Source organism: Pteropus medius, unplaced genomic scaffold (assembly GCF_902729225.1).
Source record: "Pteropus medius unplaced genomic scaffold, Ma_sr-lr_union100, whole genome shotgun sequence".
Taxonomy (NCBI): Eukaryota; Metazoa; Chordata; class Mammalia; order Chiroptera; family Pteropodidae; genus Pteropus; species Pteropus medius.
This window is the reverse complement of record NW_024356333.1, coordinates 1,814,134-1,827,304: the sequence shown is the minus strand read 5'-3', so window position 1 is coordinate 1,827,304 and position 13,171 is coordinate 1,814,134. Positions and strand designations below refer to the sequence as shown.

The 13,171-nt window shown below is 59.9% G+C and overlaps 1 protein-coding gene across 5 annotated transcripts; it reads left to right on the top strand.

Annotated features, from left to right (window-relative positions):
- Positions 1-4,540: 4,540 nt before the first annotated feature.
- On the top strand, positions 4,541-10,273 carry LOC120601467 (zinc finger and SCAN domain-containing protein 2). Of its 5 annotated transcripts, XM_039861175.1 has the most exons (4): positions 4,657-5,058; positions 5,384-5,439; positions 7,043-7,948; positions 9,549-10,273. In XM_039861175.1, exon 3 carries the CDS (start codon positions 7,071-7,073, stop codon positions 7,680-7,682), a length of 612 nt encoding a protein of 203 aa, XP_039717109.1. In that variant the 5' UTR covers positions 4,657-5,058; positions 5,384-5,439; positions 7,043-7,070; the 3' UTR covers positions 7,683-7,948; positions 9,549-10,273. The 5 variants fall into 5 exon arrangements, with proteins under 5 accessions (XP_039717112.1, XP_039717109.1, XP_039717111.1 ...); XM_039861178.1 differs by lacking the exons at positions 4,657-5,058; positions 5,384-5,439 and adding an exon at positions 4,541-4,609; XM_039861177.1 differs by lacking the exon at positions 5,384-5,439 and having other exon boundaries at positions 4,657-5,007.
- The last annotated feature ends 2,898 nt before the right edge of the window (positions 10,274-13,171 follow it).

Here is a 13,171-nt window from a genome sequence, read left to right as displayed (position 1 = left end):
GAGAGGGCACGAGAGAGTGTTCTGGTCTCTCTTCCTCTTCTTAAAGAGACACTAATGTCACCAGGAGGTCCCCAATCTCACGACCTCACCTAAACCTACCTCCCAAAGATCCCGTCTCCGAATGTCATCATGTTGGTGATCAGGGCTTCAATTTATGAATTTGCAGAGGGACACAATTCAGTCAACAGCGGTCACAGACCCTACCCTTGAGGAGCTCGTGGACCTTCACGGAAAATTGTTCCAATACACGGCTTGGAACAGTCTATACAGCCAGCTCTCGAATCGTCTATGTAGATCGTCCCAGCGAGGCTCTCTTAGCAAGGCTTCCTTGTCCACCATCTCATTTCGACTCACCACGAGTCAGGGACCTCGGTGGGCGGTGAGACAGGGAAGGGGCGTGGGGACGGTGGGACTTGTCTGCCAGGTCGTGCTACAAATCGACGGCAGGTCCCAGACCTCCTGGTAGCCCAGACCTCTTCTACTGTTATAATCACAGGCTTCTCCGAGGGAGGCCTGGCATTGTCAACTTCAATGTTCATTCCTCTTCCTTTTAAAATAATAAAACTAGGTCAGAGAGTATTCGAGAAGAGGCACACTATAGAATCAAAGCCAAGGTCAGACCCATCCTAGTGGTCTATAATTCAAAATGCTCCAGAGCACGCTGAGATTAAAGGGTGGCCCAGGGAAACGGAAAAGCACCATGAGTAAATAAATCAAGATCTTGAAGAGCTTATATGCTGCCCACAGCCAGGTGAGGGCGGAGCTGCAGTGTGACCGCAGCCAAGCTGCCAACAGGCCAGGTGAGTTCCCAGTTGTGGGAACTGCCTGCATCATCCTTGTGTTTCTGTGTTAGGAGCAGGCTGGGAGCTAAGAAAAATGACGTAGATCCTCAGAAAATGGTTGTCCTTGGGCAAGCAGCATGGGCTTCAAGTCAGAGACAAGGGGGTCCGCCTCTTTGCGGGGATGTGGTTCCCCACTGCCCAGCCCCAGGGAGCTGTCTGAGGAGACAGGGGATGAGGTCAGAGGGGCAGTGGTGGGGAGAGCACCCGGTGGGAGTGGGGGATGCTGCTGAGACCTTTTATTTTTTATGCAGTAGGTTTGGTAAAGAAACACCCTTGACCTTTTGGCAAGAGGAGGAGGGTCGGGGCCCCAAACAGTATGTTCTCATGTATCGCTGCTCATACCGGATCCCGGCACAGAAGAGACGGAAATGAATGGTATCCCACAGCTCGTCCCCTGGGGTAACAAGAGAAAGGTGTCTCCTAGGTTACTCCGATGTGGGGGGCAGGGGGTGTCCTATACCAGCGCTGTCCAGTAGAACTTTTGTGATGATGAAAAAGTTCTATGTGCCACCCGATACCACAGCCACACGTGGCGATTGAGCACTTAAAATGTGGCGAGTGAGGCCGAGGAATTGAATTTTAAATTGTATTTGATTTTAATTAATTTAAATTCAAAGAGCCGCACGCGGCCATTGGACAGTCCAGCCCTGAGGATTGTGCTCCTGTTGAGAAGCAGAAAGGCTGGCTCTCTCCCTGGCCACTCCCTCCCCGCAACGAGAAAGAGCTTTTCTTGTTGTTGGAAAGAGCGGATGGGGCCAGATAGTTCTGGGGCTAACTCATTCCAGCTTTGTCGCTGAAGCTGTGGGACTTGGGCGAGGAGTCTATGCGAAGCATGTCGTGTGGGGCCTGGCACACAGCAGGCGCTCAGGAAGTGGTAGCTGTCATTGCTGGGGTCAGCGGCGAGCGTGGCTGCTCACACAGCATCTGCAGCAGTGGCGGTGGTGGCACCGTGCAGAGGGGAGGAAAGCGTCCCCAGACAGAGCCCTGTCTCCATCCCCGGGGGCAACGACCCCGCCCCGGCCGTAAGCAGGCCCGCTGTAAGTTTAGGGACCTGGGGAAATTGATGTTGTCAGTCACGTTGTGGGTTTTAATTTCAAGGAAAGAGAACTTTGGAGCAAATGTGACATCTCCAGGTGAGTCTCTGCTGGCAGGGGCTGTGGCAGGGGCTGTAGCTGTGCCTGCGGCTCCTCGCTGCTTCCATGGACTCAGCACCCTGCCTGGCCGCCATAGCTCTCGGGGGCCAATTGCAGACATGGGCTGAGGACCTCTTGTGTGCTGGCCACGTGGGATCCAGAGATGCTGAAAACACAGTCCTAGCACACACCTGGAGGGCAAGCAGAGGTGTGCTGAATCCCAGCTTGAAGCCAGCACAAGGTGCTTAGTTAGGAGAGGGATGTTAGTGACCGCCATCCAGTCCGGGGACATGGGAGGAGCTGGTCATGGGAGGTGGTGGTCCAGCTGAACAAAGCCCTGGGGATGCGGGCTGGAGCAGGAGGGGCTGGAGGATGACCAGGCTTCTGTCTGTGAGAGCAGCGGTCTAGAGCTGTCCAAGGCCACACACAGAGTGATGGCTGTCCATCTGGCTGCCCCTAGGGGTGGGGTGGGGGATACAGTGCAGGGCCTTGGGCAGGGCTCCACGGAGCTGTACATGCCTCCACCCACAAGGGGGCCACGGGCCAGCTGTCCTCTGGGACACCATGGCTGTGTGCAGCCCAGGCCTGCGTTAGGGTCCAGAGTCCAGCTGTCACAGGAGCCTTGTGGAGTGGTGGTGATCGACCTGCTGGCCCGTGGCCCTGCCTGCACAGAGAGGTGTGGCTGTGTTGGCAGAATGTTTCCACGTTGCCATTCTACTCGGTTCACCACAGCATGTGACAGCGGTGACGGGGGGACGTGGGAGGGGGTGCACGTGCACGAAGCCACAGAGATGAAGTGGCTCCATGGGACTCCCGCGGTGGCAGAACGAACGGAGGCCTCCTGCGGTCCGGGGCCCACGGCCTGCCCACTGAGAGGGGATGAGGTTCAGGCGTCGGCCGCCCCCGGCCCCCGCCCCGCCTCCCCGGGCCGCGTCCCTTTTCCTTCTGTCTTGGCACAGCTTACCCAGACGACGCGGCTGAACATATGGGCGGCATCCTTGGGCATTTTACTGATTTTGCTTTTGAAAACCTGGTCGGTTCACAAGTGTCCCCATTTCTCCTGTAGCCTACAGGAGAGATGAAAGCTGGTCTCCCTGGCAGGTGACAACTTTTGCAATCGGAGCTGGAGCGCTGGGAGGTGTGGCTATCCCCGGAGGAGCTACGGCGCCTGGGCAGGGGGTGGGGTGTGGGGGTGTCATCGGTGGTTAGGGGTCCAGTTGTCAATGCCGTGGTGACTCTACTCTTGGCCCTGGGGACCATCTGTGCTGGTAGATTCATTTCGGGGGGCTTCCCAGAACTCCCTCTCTGTTGCTTCTGTTTAAAACACCAACCTCCTTGAGTTGTCTGACTCGTGAAGTCCCACAGGCCTCGGTCGGGTGCCTCTGGGGCAGCATGAACGGGGCCAGGGGTCTCCCAGAGGCTGAGAGCGACTCGGGGTGGACCTGCTGGGTCAGCCTGGTCCACGGAGCGAGTTGTGAACGCTGACCTTCAGGTCCGGTGTTGAGGGGAAGGGTTTGATTTTGCCGCCAGCGGACCCCACCTGGAATCCGGGCTCTGAAAGGCACGGTGGCCGCCTGCGGGGGGAGCTTCGTGAAGCCGGGATGGCGCTGCCCCAACAGCCACATCCACTGCTGGCTGTGAGGAGCCCTGCCTCTCGGAACCCCAACTGCCTGGGCCTCGCGGAATCCCAACTGCTCCCCGACCTGGCAGCTACGGAGGGGCCACGGAGAAAAAGGCTAGTTGATGTTCCTCTAGCCCTTTTAACTCGGGTCACGTTCCCTTCCAGCCTGTTTCTGTGCCTGTGAAATGCGAATTCTGAGGGACTGTCTCTGGACGAGATTGTTACTTCTGACCCCGGCCATCACCCCAGGTTTCTGTTTTGGGGTCTAGGTACCAGAGTGGTGCGGGGGAGAGAGAGCTGGGTGGTGGGCCCGCCTTCTCATCCGGGCTCTGCCACTTACGGCTGTGGGTCTCAGCTGTGGCGAAGCCACTCTGTGCTTCATCTTCACTTTCCCATCTATAAAATGGGATAATAATCCGTGCATAACCTCGATGGCACATGGTTATTGGAAGTCTCCCACGGGATGACAAATGGGCAAGGGCTTTGTAGAAAGAGAAGTAAGGTGTATGTAAGGAGTATCATTATTAAACGACAGTTGGCAACTGGAATCCAGCCCAGCCCTGTCCACACCAGCTGCTTTCCCTGGGTGTTATAAGCGAGTGGCTCTTTTATGAGATATCTTTGGGTTCATTTCCGACGAGGAGGGGACAGTAGGGCTGGAATTTCTTCTTCCATCCCTCCAGGCGTCCTAGGGGCATAAGGGGGCCATATAGGAAGGCAGGCTTTGGCAAAGCTGTCACCTGGGCAGTTCTGATTCTGTCCCTTGCACCTTTGCCTCCCCGCCCCCCACGCGCCCCAACGACTCCCCTCTACTCAGAAAGGCCCTGCGGCAGGGGCTCCCGCCTTCACCACTTCTCTCTCCTGCAAGGGAAGGCTTGGTGCCCCCAGTGCCCCTAGACCCTGTTTCCCGGGCTCTGGGCAGTTAGTGGGTCCGGCTAGGGGAGCCCTGCCTCAGGATGAGGCGCTAACTGCTGAGTTGGGGCCTAAGGAATCCCGAAATGGGAACGGCCGAGGTAGGGGTGCCGGGGGCTTGGGGAGACCCGCTCGGCGCACGTTCTGTCCCCGGAACCGGCCCTCTCCTGGCTCCCTCTCCAGTCCGGCGGGCGCAGGGTTCAGCAGCCCTTTTTCCGCCAGCCAGGTTGTTGGCGAGTTAGACCTCCCAGCCTCACGGGGCTGCTGTGCGGCTGCAGCGACGTTGGCGACTGCGGCGCTGCGGAGGAGACGGAGGTTCTCGGGAGGCGGCGCCATGTGAGTCCCGGGCCGGCCCGGGCTGGGGCCGCAGCGGGAGATTACCGTATTTATCGAGGCCCCTGCCGGACCCTTGGGGGCGGGTCACTGCGGGCGTGCTACCGTATTTGCCGGGAGCCGCGCAGACCCTTTCTGGGAGTGGAAAGCGCCGCGACTTAATTACGTATTTACCCAGGGTTGCGTGGTTCCCCCAGGGGCGCTGCGGGAGCCAGGGGTGGGTTGCATTCTTTCCCCAAGGGAGCAGGGGCTTGGCAGGGTGGGGTGGGTGGGTTGCAGCAGCACTGGAAGAGTACAGTTTTTCATAGGGGTGGGGTTGCGACGCAGAGTTTACCATATTTCTCCGGGGTCACTCTGGCTCCAGGAGTTGGCAAGGTTGTGCCGGGGTGGGGTGTCCGGTGGGTGGGGTCAGCTCTTCTGATGGAAGCAGCTATTTGATAAGAACGGCGGCGCAGGAGGCTGGCGGTCTTTATGGGGGCGAGAGGGAAGGGGCGCGGGAGGCGCTGCGGGAGAGTTAATCGTATTTGCGTTGGGCAGCGCAGACTCCAGAGGAAAGAGCCACTGCTGGAGACGAAGGAGCAGGGGCGCAGCCTGGGCTGTGAGTGTGGGATGGGGCGGAGTACTTGGGGGAGAGAGGGAGGCCGTGGTCTTGGACGCTCCCCACGGAGGGGTCTTGGTCAGCAGTACAGCTGGGGAGAGTGGGGAGGCTGCCCAGTAACAAGGCCAGGCTGATGTTGGCCAAGGGGTCTGTGATGATGATGTCTTTGCAATCGTCAATGCAGTGGCCCCAGGAAAGACTTGTGGGTGGGGTCTGCTGCAAGTAGTACTTGTCCCCTTCTCCAGGTGAGTGTGTATCATCCTGGCCTGAGGGTAAGGGGAGACAGATGTTGTACTCCTGAGACCCCATTCTGCGGATAGATTAACTGAGGTTGCGATAAGCATTGAGATCTGGAAGTGTGGAGAAAGCCTGTGTGGAGGTCCAGGGGACCAGCCAGCAAGCCCCCCCCCCATGGCGCTGGGGGGATGGGGTACAGGGGAGTGGGCGGTGCAGCCCCTCCAGAGCAGGCCTCAGTGCTCTGCAGGAGCAGGAGCCCAAGGCTTCGGCGGCATGGGGGTGGTGGCAGCAGACAGTACCCTCCAGGAGCAGTGGCTCTTCCGGTATCGATGGCTCTGCGGTTGCTGGGAAGATGACGGTGGTCTCGTGCGCAAGTGTGTTTTCAGGGGAGTTAAGCTGGCGAGCGGCTAGTACCTTGAGAAGAGCTTTCAACAGTGAGTAAGGAAACTGAGGGCCTAGACCTGGCTCACCTTGCTGTGTGACCTTGGGCAAGCTGACCTCACTGAGCCTCAGTTTCCCCATCTACAGGTGGGGTTCGTTAAGCCCTGCCCCTTGCTCGGGGCTGTTGTGAGGTCAACGGGGAGCAATTTAAGGGGGACACAGTGCCTGGGGAAGAGGATCCCGGGGAAAACCAGTGAGGACGAGATGGAGCCGAACTCGAGGATGCTTGCCGGACACTGCGTGCTGCTCGGCCTGGGCCAGACTCTGCTGTGGGGACGCCAGGAGCAATGACGCTGAGCTGCGCCTGGGAGCTCATGCTCCGGGTTCGGTGGCTTGCAAGCCTCACAGGCATGCCTTGTTTTGATGAAGAGTTGCTGCCTTCAGTGTTAATTGAGGCTGCTTTCAAGTTTAAAGGGTTTCGTTTTGTTTCTTCGTTTAAGTTTTGCAAAAAGATCTTTAAACCACCGTGATCCCACCCTTCCCTTCAGATTGGGGATGCACCTGCCTACCTCTTCCATGAGAATCTGGTTGGAGAGATAAGACGTGTCCAGGTGCAGGATAAATGTGGGATACTAGGAGCCCCTGAATATTACCCACTGACGTTTGTCCGAGGCCTGGTATGGCAGGCACAGTAGTTGGTGCTGGGGATGGACCCGCCTGCCGTGTGATGAGTGAAGGTCATAAGGTTGGGCCACGTGGCTCAGGAGGGGCCGGAGGAGTCGGGGAAGGCTTCCACGAGGCACTGAGAAGGGCCTGAAGGGGCAGAGGAGAAACAAGAGCATCTAGCAGGGGACACTGGCTTGAACAACGCTGTAGAGGGACAGGATGGAAGTCGCGCGGGGACAGTGGAGCGTCCCTCCCTGACCTTGGGGCTGGCTAATCCTCAGGTCCCTCCTGACCCCTTTCTCTGCTTCTGCCTCCCCAGGGGTTGCTGATTGCAGCTGGAAGTGCCCATGACCGAGCTGGCGTCCTCCGGGGGCGGGTCCCCTGCGGGGGACGGGGAGGAGGGCCTGGGGGACGAGCGAGGCCTGGTCATCCACCACCCTGCGGAGGAGCAGCCCCACCGCTGCCCGCTGTGCGGCCAGACCTTCTCGCAGCAGCCCAGCCTGGTGCGCCACCAGAAGGCGCACGCCGGGGCGGGCCGCGCGGCCGCCTTCGTGTGCCCCGAGTGCGGCAAGGCCTTCAGCGTCAAGCACAACCTCGAAGTGCACCAGCGCACCCACACGGGCGAGCGGCCCTTCCCCTGCCCCGAGTGTGGGCGCTGCTTCAGCCTCAAGCAAAACCTGCTCACGCACCAGCGCATCCACAGCGGCGAGAAGCCTCACCAGTGCGCGCAGTGCGGCCGCTGCTTTCGCGAGCCGCGCTTCCTGCTCAACCACCAGCGCACCCACGCGCGCATGCCCGCCCCGCACCCGCGCCGCCCCGGCGTCTTCGGGGAGCGCCGGCCCTACTTCTGCGCCCGCTGCGGCAAGAGCTTCGCACGCGAGGGCTCGCTCAAGACCCACCAGCGCAGCCACGGTCACGGGCCCGAGAGCCAGGCGGCCCATTTAGGCCGCGTGCTATGAGGTGCTCGGGGCCGGACGCCGGCTGTTTCCTGCCCCCGAGCTGCTGCTGCGTCTGCGAGCCCTGGAGAGGGCGCTGGGCTGCAGCGCCCCCTCTGGATGGGATTCCGGGAGACAGGGGAGGCTGGCTGGGGGCCTGGAAGGCGTGGGCTGCCGCCCGGCTTTGCCGCCGCCTCCCGCTTCTCGCCAGGATGCTCCGGCTGGCTGCGCACAGCTACTTTGGGCCCCTGCGATGGTTTTCGTCCTCGGGCTCGCCTGGCCTAGAGCAGGTGAGACCCGAGGGGTGGCCGGAGCTCCTCTTAGGCTTGCGGGGTGGGGTGAGGTGAGTGAGGATGTCTGGTGGGGACAGGTGGGGAGGGTGGAGGCGTGCCTGGCTCTCGGAGTCCCTCTCCGACCAGCTTTTAGATCTTCATTCCCGGTGTCAGGGGGAGTGAAGCGACGGAGGGCCACACTCCACAATCCTTCCCCCACCCCCCCCCAAGGTCTCCTGGCTCCAGCATTTACTCTCTGGTGCCCTTGAGAAGACATTTCACTTCATTTGCTCATTTGTAAATTGGGCTAAAGGTGAGGGACGTTGCGAGGCCCGTAAATACCATTACTAGATAGGAAATGGTGACGTCACTGGCCCAGAGTCAGTGTCCCTATATGCCAGGCACTGCGCCGAGCTGGGCTCTCCAGAGGAGGCACAGACACAGGCCCTCTCCTCTGGGGCGCCACGCCGGGTACTCACTCAGGGCGACGGGGGCCGTTATAGGGACCAGACTATACAGTGCTGGTGGGGAGGTGACCGTCATCACCCGGGGCTGTTCGTTGGTTTGAACTGGGTCCTGGGGATGAAGAAAGGTGACCCAGGGAAAGCAAGGGTGGAAGGAGGACTCTGAGGCAGGAGTCCGATAGTAGAGGCTCATACGTGTCCTGCAAAGGACTTTGTAGCCGGCGAGAGGGGACACCCGAAGAGCGCACTGACCTCAGACGTGCGGTGCGGTTCAAGAACTGGAGGCCCTGTGAGGGCAAATCGAAGTGAGACGAGCAGGAGCCTCAAGGTTCTTGGGGTCATACAGGGCAAGAGAAGATGAGGCCCCCAGCCGAGAGGCTTGACCAAGGTCATGCAGCGAGAGAGCGGGGACTCGCTTCAGGCCTCTGAGCCCAGGTTGGCACCCCGAGGCATGGGCTGCTTCAGCCATTCGGCCGCTGAGGAAGCCGAGGCTTATCCAAGCTTGTCCCCAATGACACTTAGTACTGAGTGGGACAGCGGTACAAGCGTGTGCCCTGTTTTGGGTTCTGGACCCCAAGACCTTTCATCTTAAGAGAGCCTCTTACTGGTGGGAAGACGGAGCTACGAGATGTAGGAACGTGACCGGGGACCACGAGGCAGGAGCCTGGGCAGGGGTGTCGCTGGGTGGTGAGGTTGCCTAAAGGGAATGGGGCTTCCACAGTGGGGGGTTGGGAGGAAGGAAGCTGGGGCCTGGAGAGGACCTGAAGCCACAGACTCCGTGCCCAGTCCTGTGCTTGGAGCTGGAGACCTGGCCATGCCCTCTGCCCTTCCTTAGAGCTTCGTGGCTCCTCGGGGACCAATTGCCCATGGTCTCCTGCTCCCAGGTGGCTATTGCAATGTGGACTAGTACTTAGTGGCAGAGATTAAGAGATTAAACTGGGACCTGGGCCATCCGGAGCCAGTCACCAAAATGCCCTGAAGCCAGGTTGTCTCATCTGTAAATGGATTAGTGATCCTTGAGTGTGTGGCAGGGGGCCTAAGAGGACCAGCTAAGAACCCTGGGAAGTTGCAGTGTGGCCCAGCCCCAGAGGGGTGGCCGGGCAGGGCTGTGTCACACACCGAACCTTCCCTGGTCTCTTTGTCTCTTTGAACAGATGCGGACTGGGCAGGACCCCTGGACAGTTTGCAAGGCACATCTGGGCACAGGGACTAGGAATGCCCCTGGGGGCCTGCACCCTGGCATGAGGACATGTGCCCTAAGAAGACCTACCTCGGGAGGTGCCCGGGAGTGACAGCAGAGGGGACCAGTGGAGCCTGGGATTGGAGGCAGGTTCCGTGCCCCGGTGGAAAAGCTCCCCAGACCTGTTGGGAGTCACGGCGGCGGAAGAGCTCGTCCTGGCTGCCTGGTCACGGAGCCCACTCTCATGTGGCAGCAGGGCCCGCGCCTGCGTGGAGAGCTGGCTTCTCCGCTCCCGCCTGGCCCACCAGAGACAGGAAGTGACTGGCCTAGGAGAACACAGCACGTCGGTGGGAGACCCGGCCGTGCGGGCGCCGCCTCCCCCGGGGCGGGGGGAACCGACCTCTCAGGCCTCACCCTTCAGAGCAGTGGTTCCCTTCACTCTGGGGGCGTGAAGCCCTTTGAAAATCTGACAAAGGTTATGAACCTTCTCCCCGAGAAAACACACATCCTCACGTAGACACGAGAATCTACCAGCAAGTCCAAGGACTCCTGGACTCCGGGCTGGAACCTCGGCTCTGGGACCCGACCTGCCACCCTTTCCTTAGCTGATGGGCCATCAAACCAGTAGCATTCCGCCACCCCATCCCCCACACCGGTCCTCCATCCTTTGTTCAGGAATAAAGAATTCTGAGGAGGGGACCCTGTTAGTCACTGTCTTCTCGCAGACCTAGGAAATAGTGCATCAGGCTTCTGGAACCTCAGGCCTTCCCCAAACACTGCTGGAGGCTCGCTGGGCTGGCTTTGCTCCTCCCTAGTTTGGGGTTGCTGGCTCTGGCTACCTGGCTGCCGGCTTCACAGCCCATCCTGGGCTCCTGGCCTGGGCTCCCATGTCACTGCGAAGGTTGTGGGGGAAAGCTGGACCTTCTGTGGGTGCTGGGTGGGGGCAGGAGTGGGGCTGAGCCTGCCCCGGGGAGAAGGGGCCCGTGTCCAGCAGCCACACCCAGGTGTTCTTCCGCAGCCAGGCACGAGATGAGGGAGGCCAGGGAGCGGGGAGACGGAGCCTCACTCCTGGAGCCAGTGGCTTCGGGCAGCGAGAGAGAGGCCGGCAGAGAAGCTTCTGTGTGTTCCAAGCGTCCAGCAGAATAGGTGGCCGGGCAACACCAGGCCAGTAACAGGGTAAGGGCTGCTGGTCTTCACACCTAAGCAGGCTGTCCTGGAGCTAGCTCACCGGCCTCTCCAGAACGAACTGCCCATCAGCAACGGTGTGAGCCACCAGGGCTGGGATGGGTTCTTGATGGCACCCAGACTTCACGAAGCTAGTTATAGTCAGAGAAACCCTCGGGGAACAGTTTCACTGAGAGGCCTTTAGTCACGGAATTCAGATGGAAGGCCAGCGATGTGAGCTGTGGGGGGCACGGAGGAGTTGAGGTGCGTGGGGGTCCTAGGGCTGGCCTGGGTCTGGTCAGGGGTATCGGGAGGCCCCCGGGCTTCCCAAGCTGGGGTCTTGCTTGTCCTGTCTCCGATGCACTTAGGCGCACAGGTTCTTGCTGACTATCTGCCCTGTGCCTCATCCTGGGATAGCAAACTGCTTGCTCTGGGGCTTCAGAGAAAGAGTGGCAGTCTGTGATCCTTGGCCAGTGTGGAGGGAACCTCACAGACTCACCCCTCCCCTGCTGATTGTCAGCTCGTCTCCTCCCTCCCCTGTAACTGTGAGTCCTCCTTCCAGCCTCTGCCTCCCCTGGAATTGCTCCCATGGGCCACCCCTCCTTGCCTCTGCCCCGCCAAGCCCCCCACACCACCAGGCCGAGCTTCCCTAACCATCCCCTTCCTCATCTGAACGGCTTCTGTGTTAACACTGCAATCCTATAGTCTACTTCCTGTGCGTGCGTGCATGCATGTGTGCGTGTGTGTGTGTGTATGCACGCGTGTGTGTCTTCTTAAATCTCCAACAAGACTGTGAGCCCCTGAGGGCAAGGGACGTGTCATTTCTCCTTGAACCTCAACAGGGTCTAGCACAGGGCTGGATTCACGACGCTTAGGACAAACTTGCTGACTGGCGGATGGGTTGATGCTGGGGGGTCGTGGGGGGCTGGTGATTGCAGGTACGAAAGGGCAGAGGGCATGTGAGTTCACTAATGGGGGCATTTTATTGGGCTGTGGGCTGGCCCCCTGGGGCAATAAGGGCCATAGGAGGCCTCAGATCCCCCTTACTTTGGGCAGCGGGTCAGGAGGGACCACCCCAAAGCTATGCAGAATTGTGCGTAAATATCCTTCTAGGCTTGATATTTCCGTAGGTCAGCGACACCCACCAGAGCTGACCAAGTGGAATAAATGTTCTGTTGACATCAGTTCGTGTGAGGAGTGGTCATTTGGGGCTCAGCGGGAAGCAGGGGGATGGCCTCTAGCTCTGCCTCCGTCATTTCTTTAGGAGTCACGTTCAAGGTAACATGGTGGCTGTAGGAAGCATAGGTCAAAAGGCATAGCAATGAATTAGCTTGGCCCCCACCCCATCTGGATAATGACGGCTGTTTGAACTTGGGCCACAGGTAAGGGAGCCCCCTTGCAGTAGCCCTTACTGCTTGCTCCGCCCACGGCTGAGGACCTTGGGGCCATTCCCTTTGGTACCTGACAGGAGGGCCGCTGAGAACACTCAAGTGCAAAGACCGTCACCGGTCACGTCCCTCCTTATTTTATCTTCTTGCCTGTAACACGGGGAAAGTAAGTCATGCTCCTTCTGCTTTACGGAGTTGTGAGAATCCAGCAAATGTGTAAATTGTGACCAGCAGAGCGGCACTGGTTTGCCAGCACCGCCCCCTCTTGCCTGCGATGCACCTGCAGCTGATGGCTGCATTTCTCAGCCCACGAGGCTTCTGGCAGAAAGCACTGGCCGGCCAGCGGCTGTGCCAGGCCTGCCACCAGGACCGAGGCTTGGGCGAGTGACTTCCCGCCTGTCGGTGGTAGGGGGTGGGCCCGATCATGGCGGAGGCTCACTCCGGAGCCTGCCTTCTGTGCCTGGCTCTTGGCCCAGATTTGGGGCTGCATTAATTGTCCTCCCAGCCAAGGAGGATCCCGAGAGGTAGTAACTCAAGGACAGGGCCTCTGGGAACCTGATGCTCTTGGGGGTGAATCAGGCAGGACTCTCGTTCAACTCAAATTGACTAACAGCAGAAAGGGGAACTTGGGGGCCCGTGACACTGAGAAGTTCAGCGACTTGATGGCGACACCCGGGACCCAGCCCGTCTTGAGCTCAGCTCTCCCTCCCTCATTCTGGAAGAAGCAGGAGCAGCCGGCCCTCTGCCCGCCTGGGCTCAGTTCCTCCCCGAACGGTCTGAACCAGCTTCACTGCCCGTTCTGGTTGGACACGGTGCCCGTGTCCAGACCAATCACCGCAGCGGGCCCGGGGACCGAGACCTTCTGAATGGCCAGGCCTGGGCACTCGCTGCCAATGAGGGGCCAGCTCCACCCGGAGCTGGAGGTCTGCGTGTGGGGAAGTGACGATGGCCAGGGGAAAACCAGGGGTCGGAGGTCAGGGAGGGCGTCCAGGGTGGCAGAGCGACCTCCCGCTACTGACCGGCGGTGCCGTGGGGGAGTTACTTA

What these genes read in the sequence shown, in the direction of transcription:
- LOC120601467 (XM_039861178.1), top strand. Translation starts at nt 7,071, where the DNA reads ATGACCGAGCTGGCGTCCTCCGGGGGCGGGTCCCCTGCGGGGGACGGG.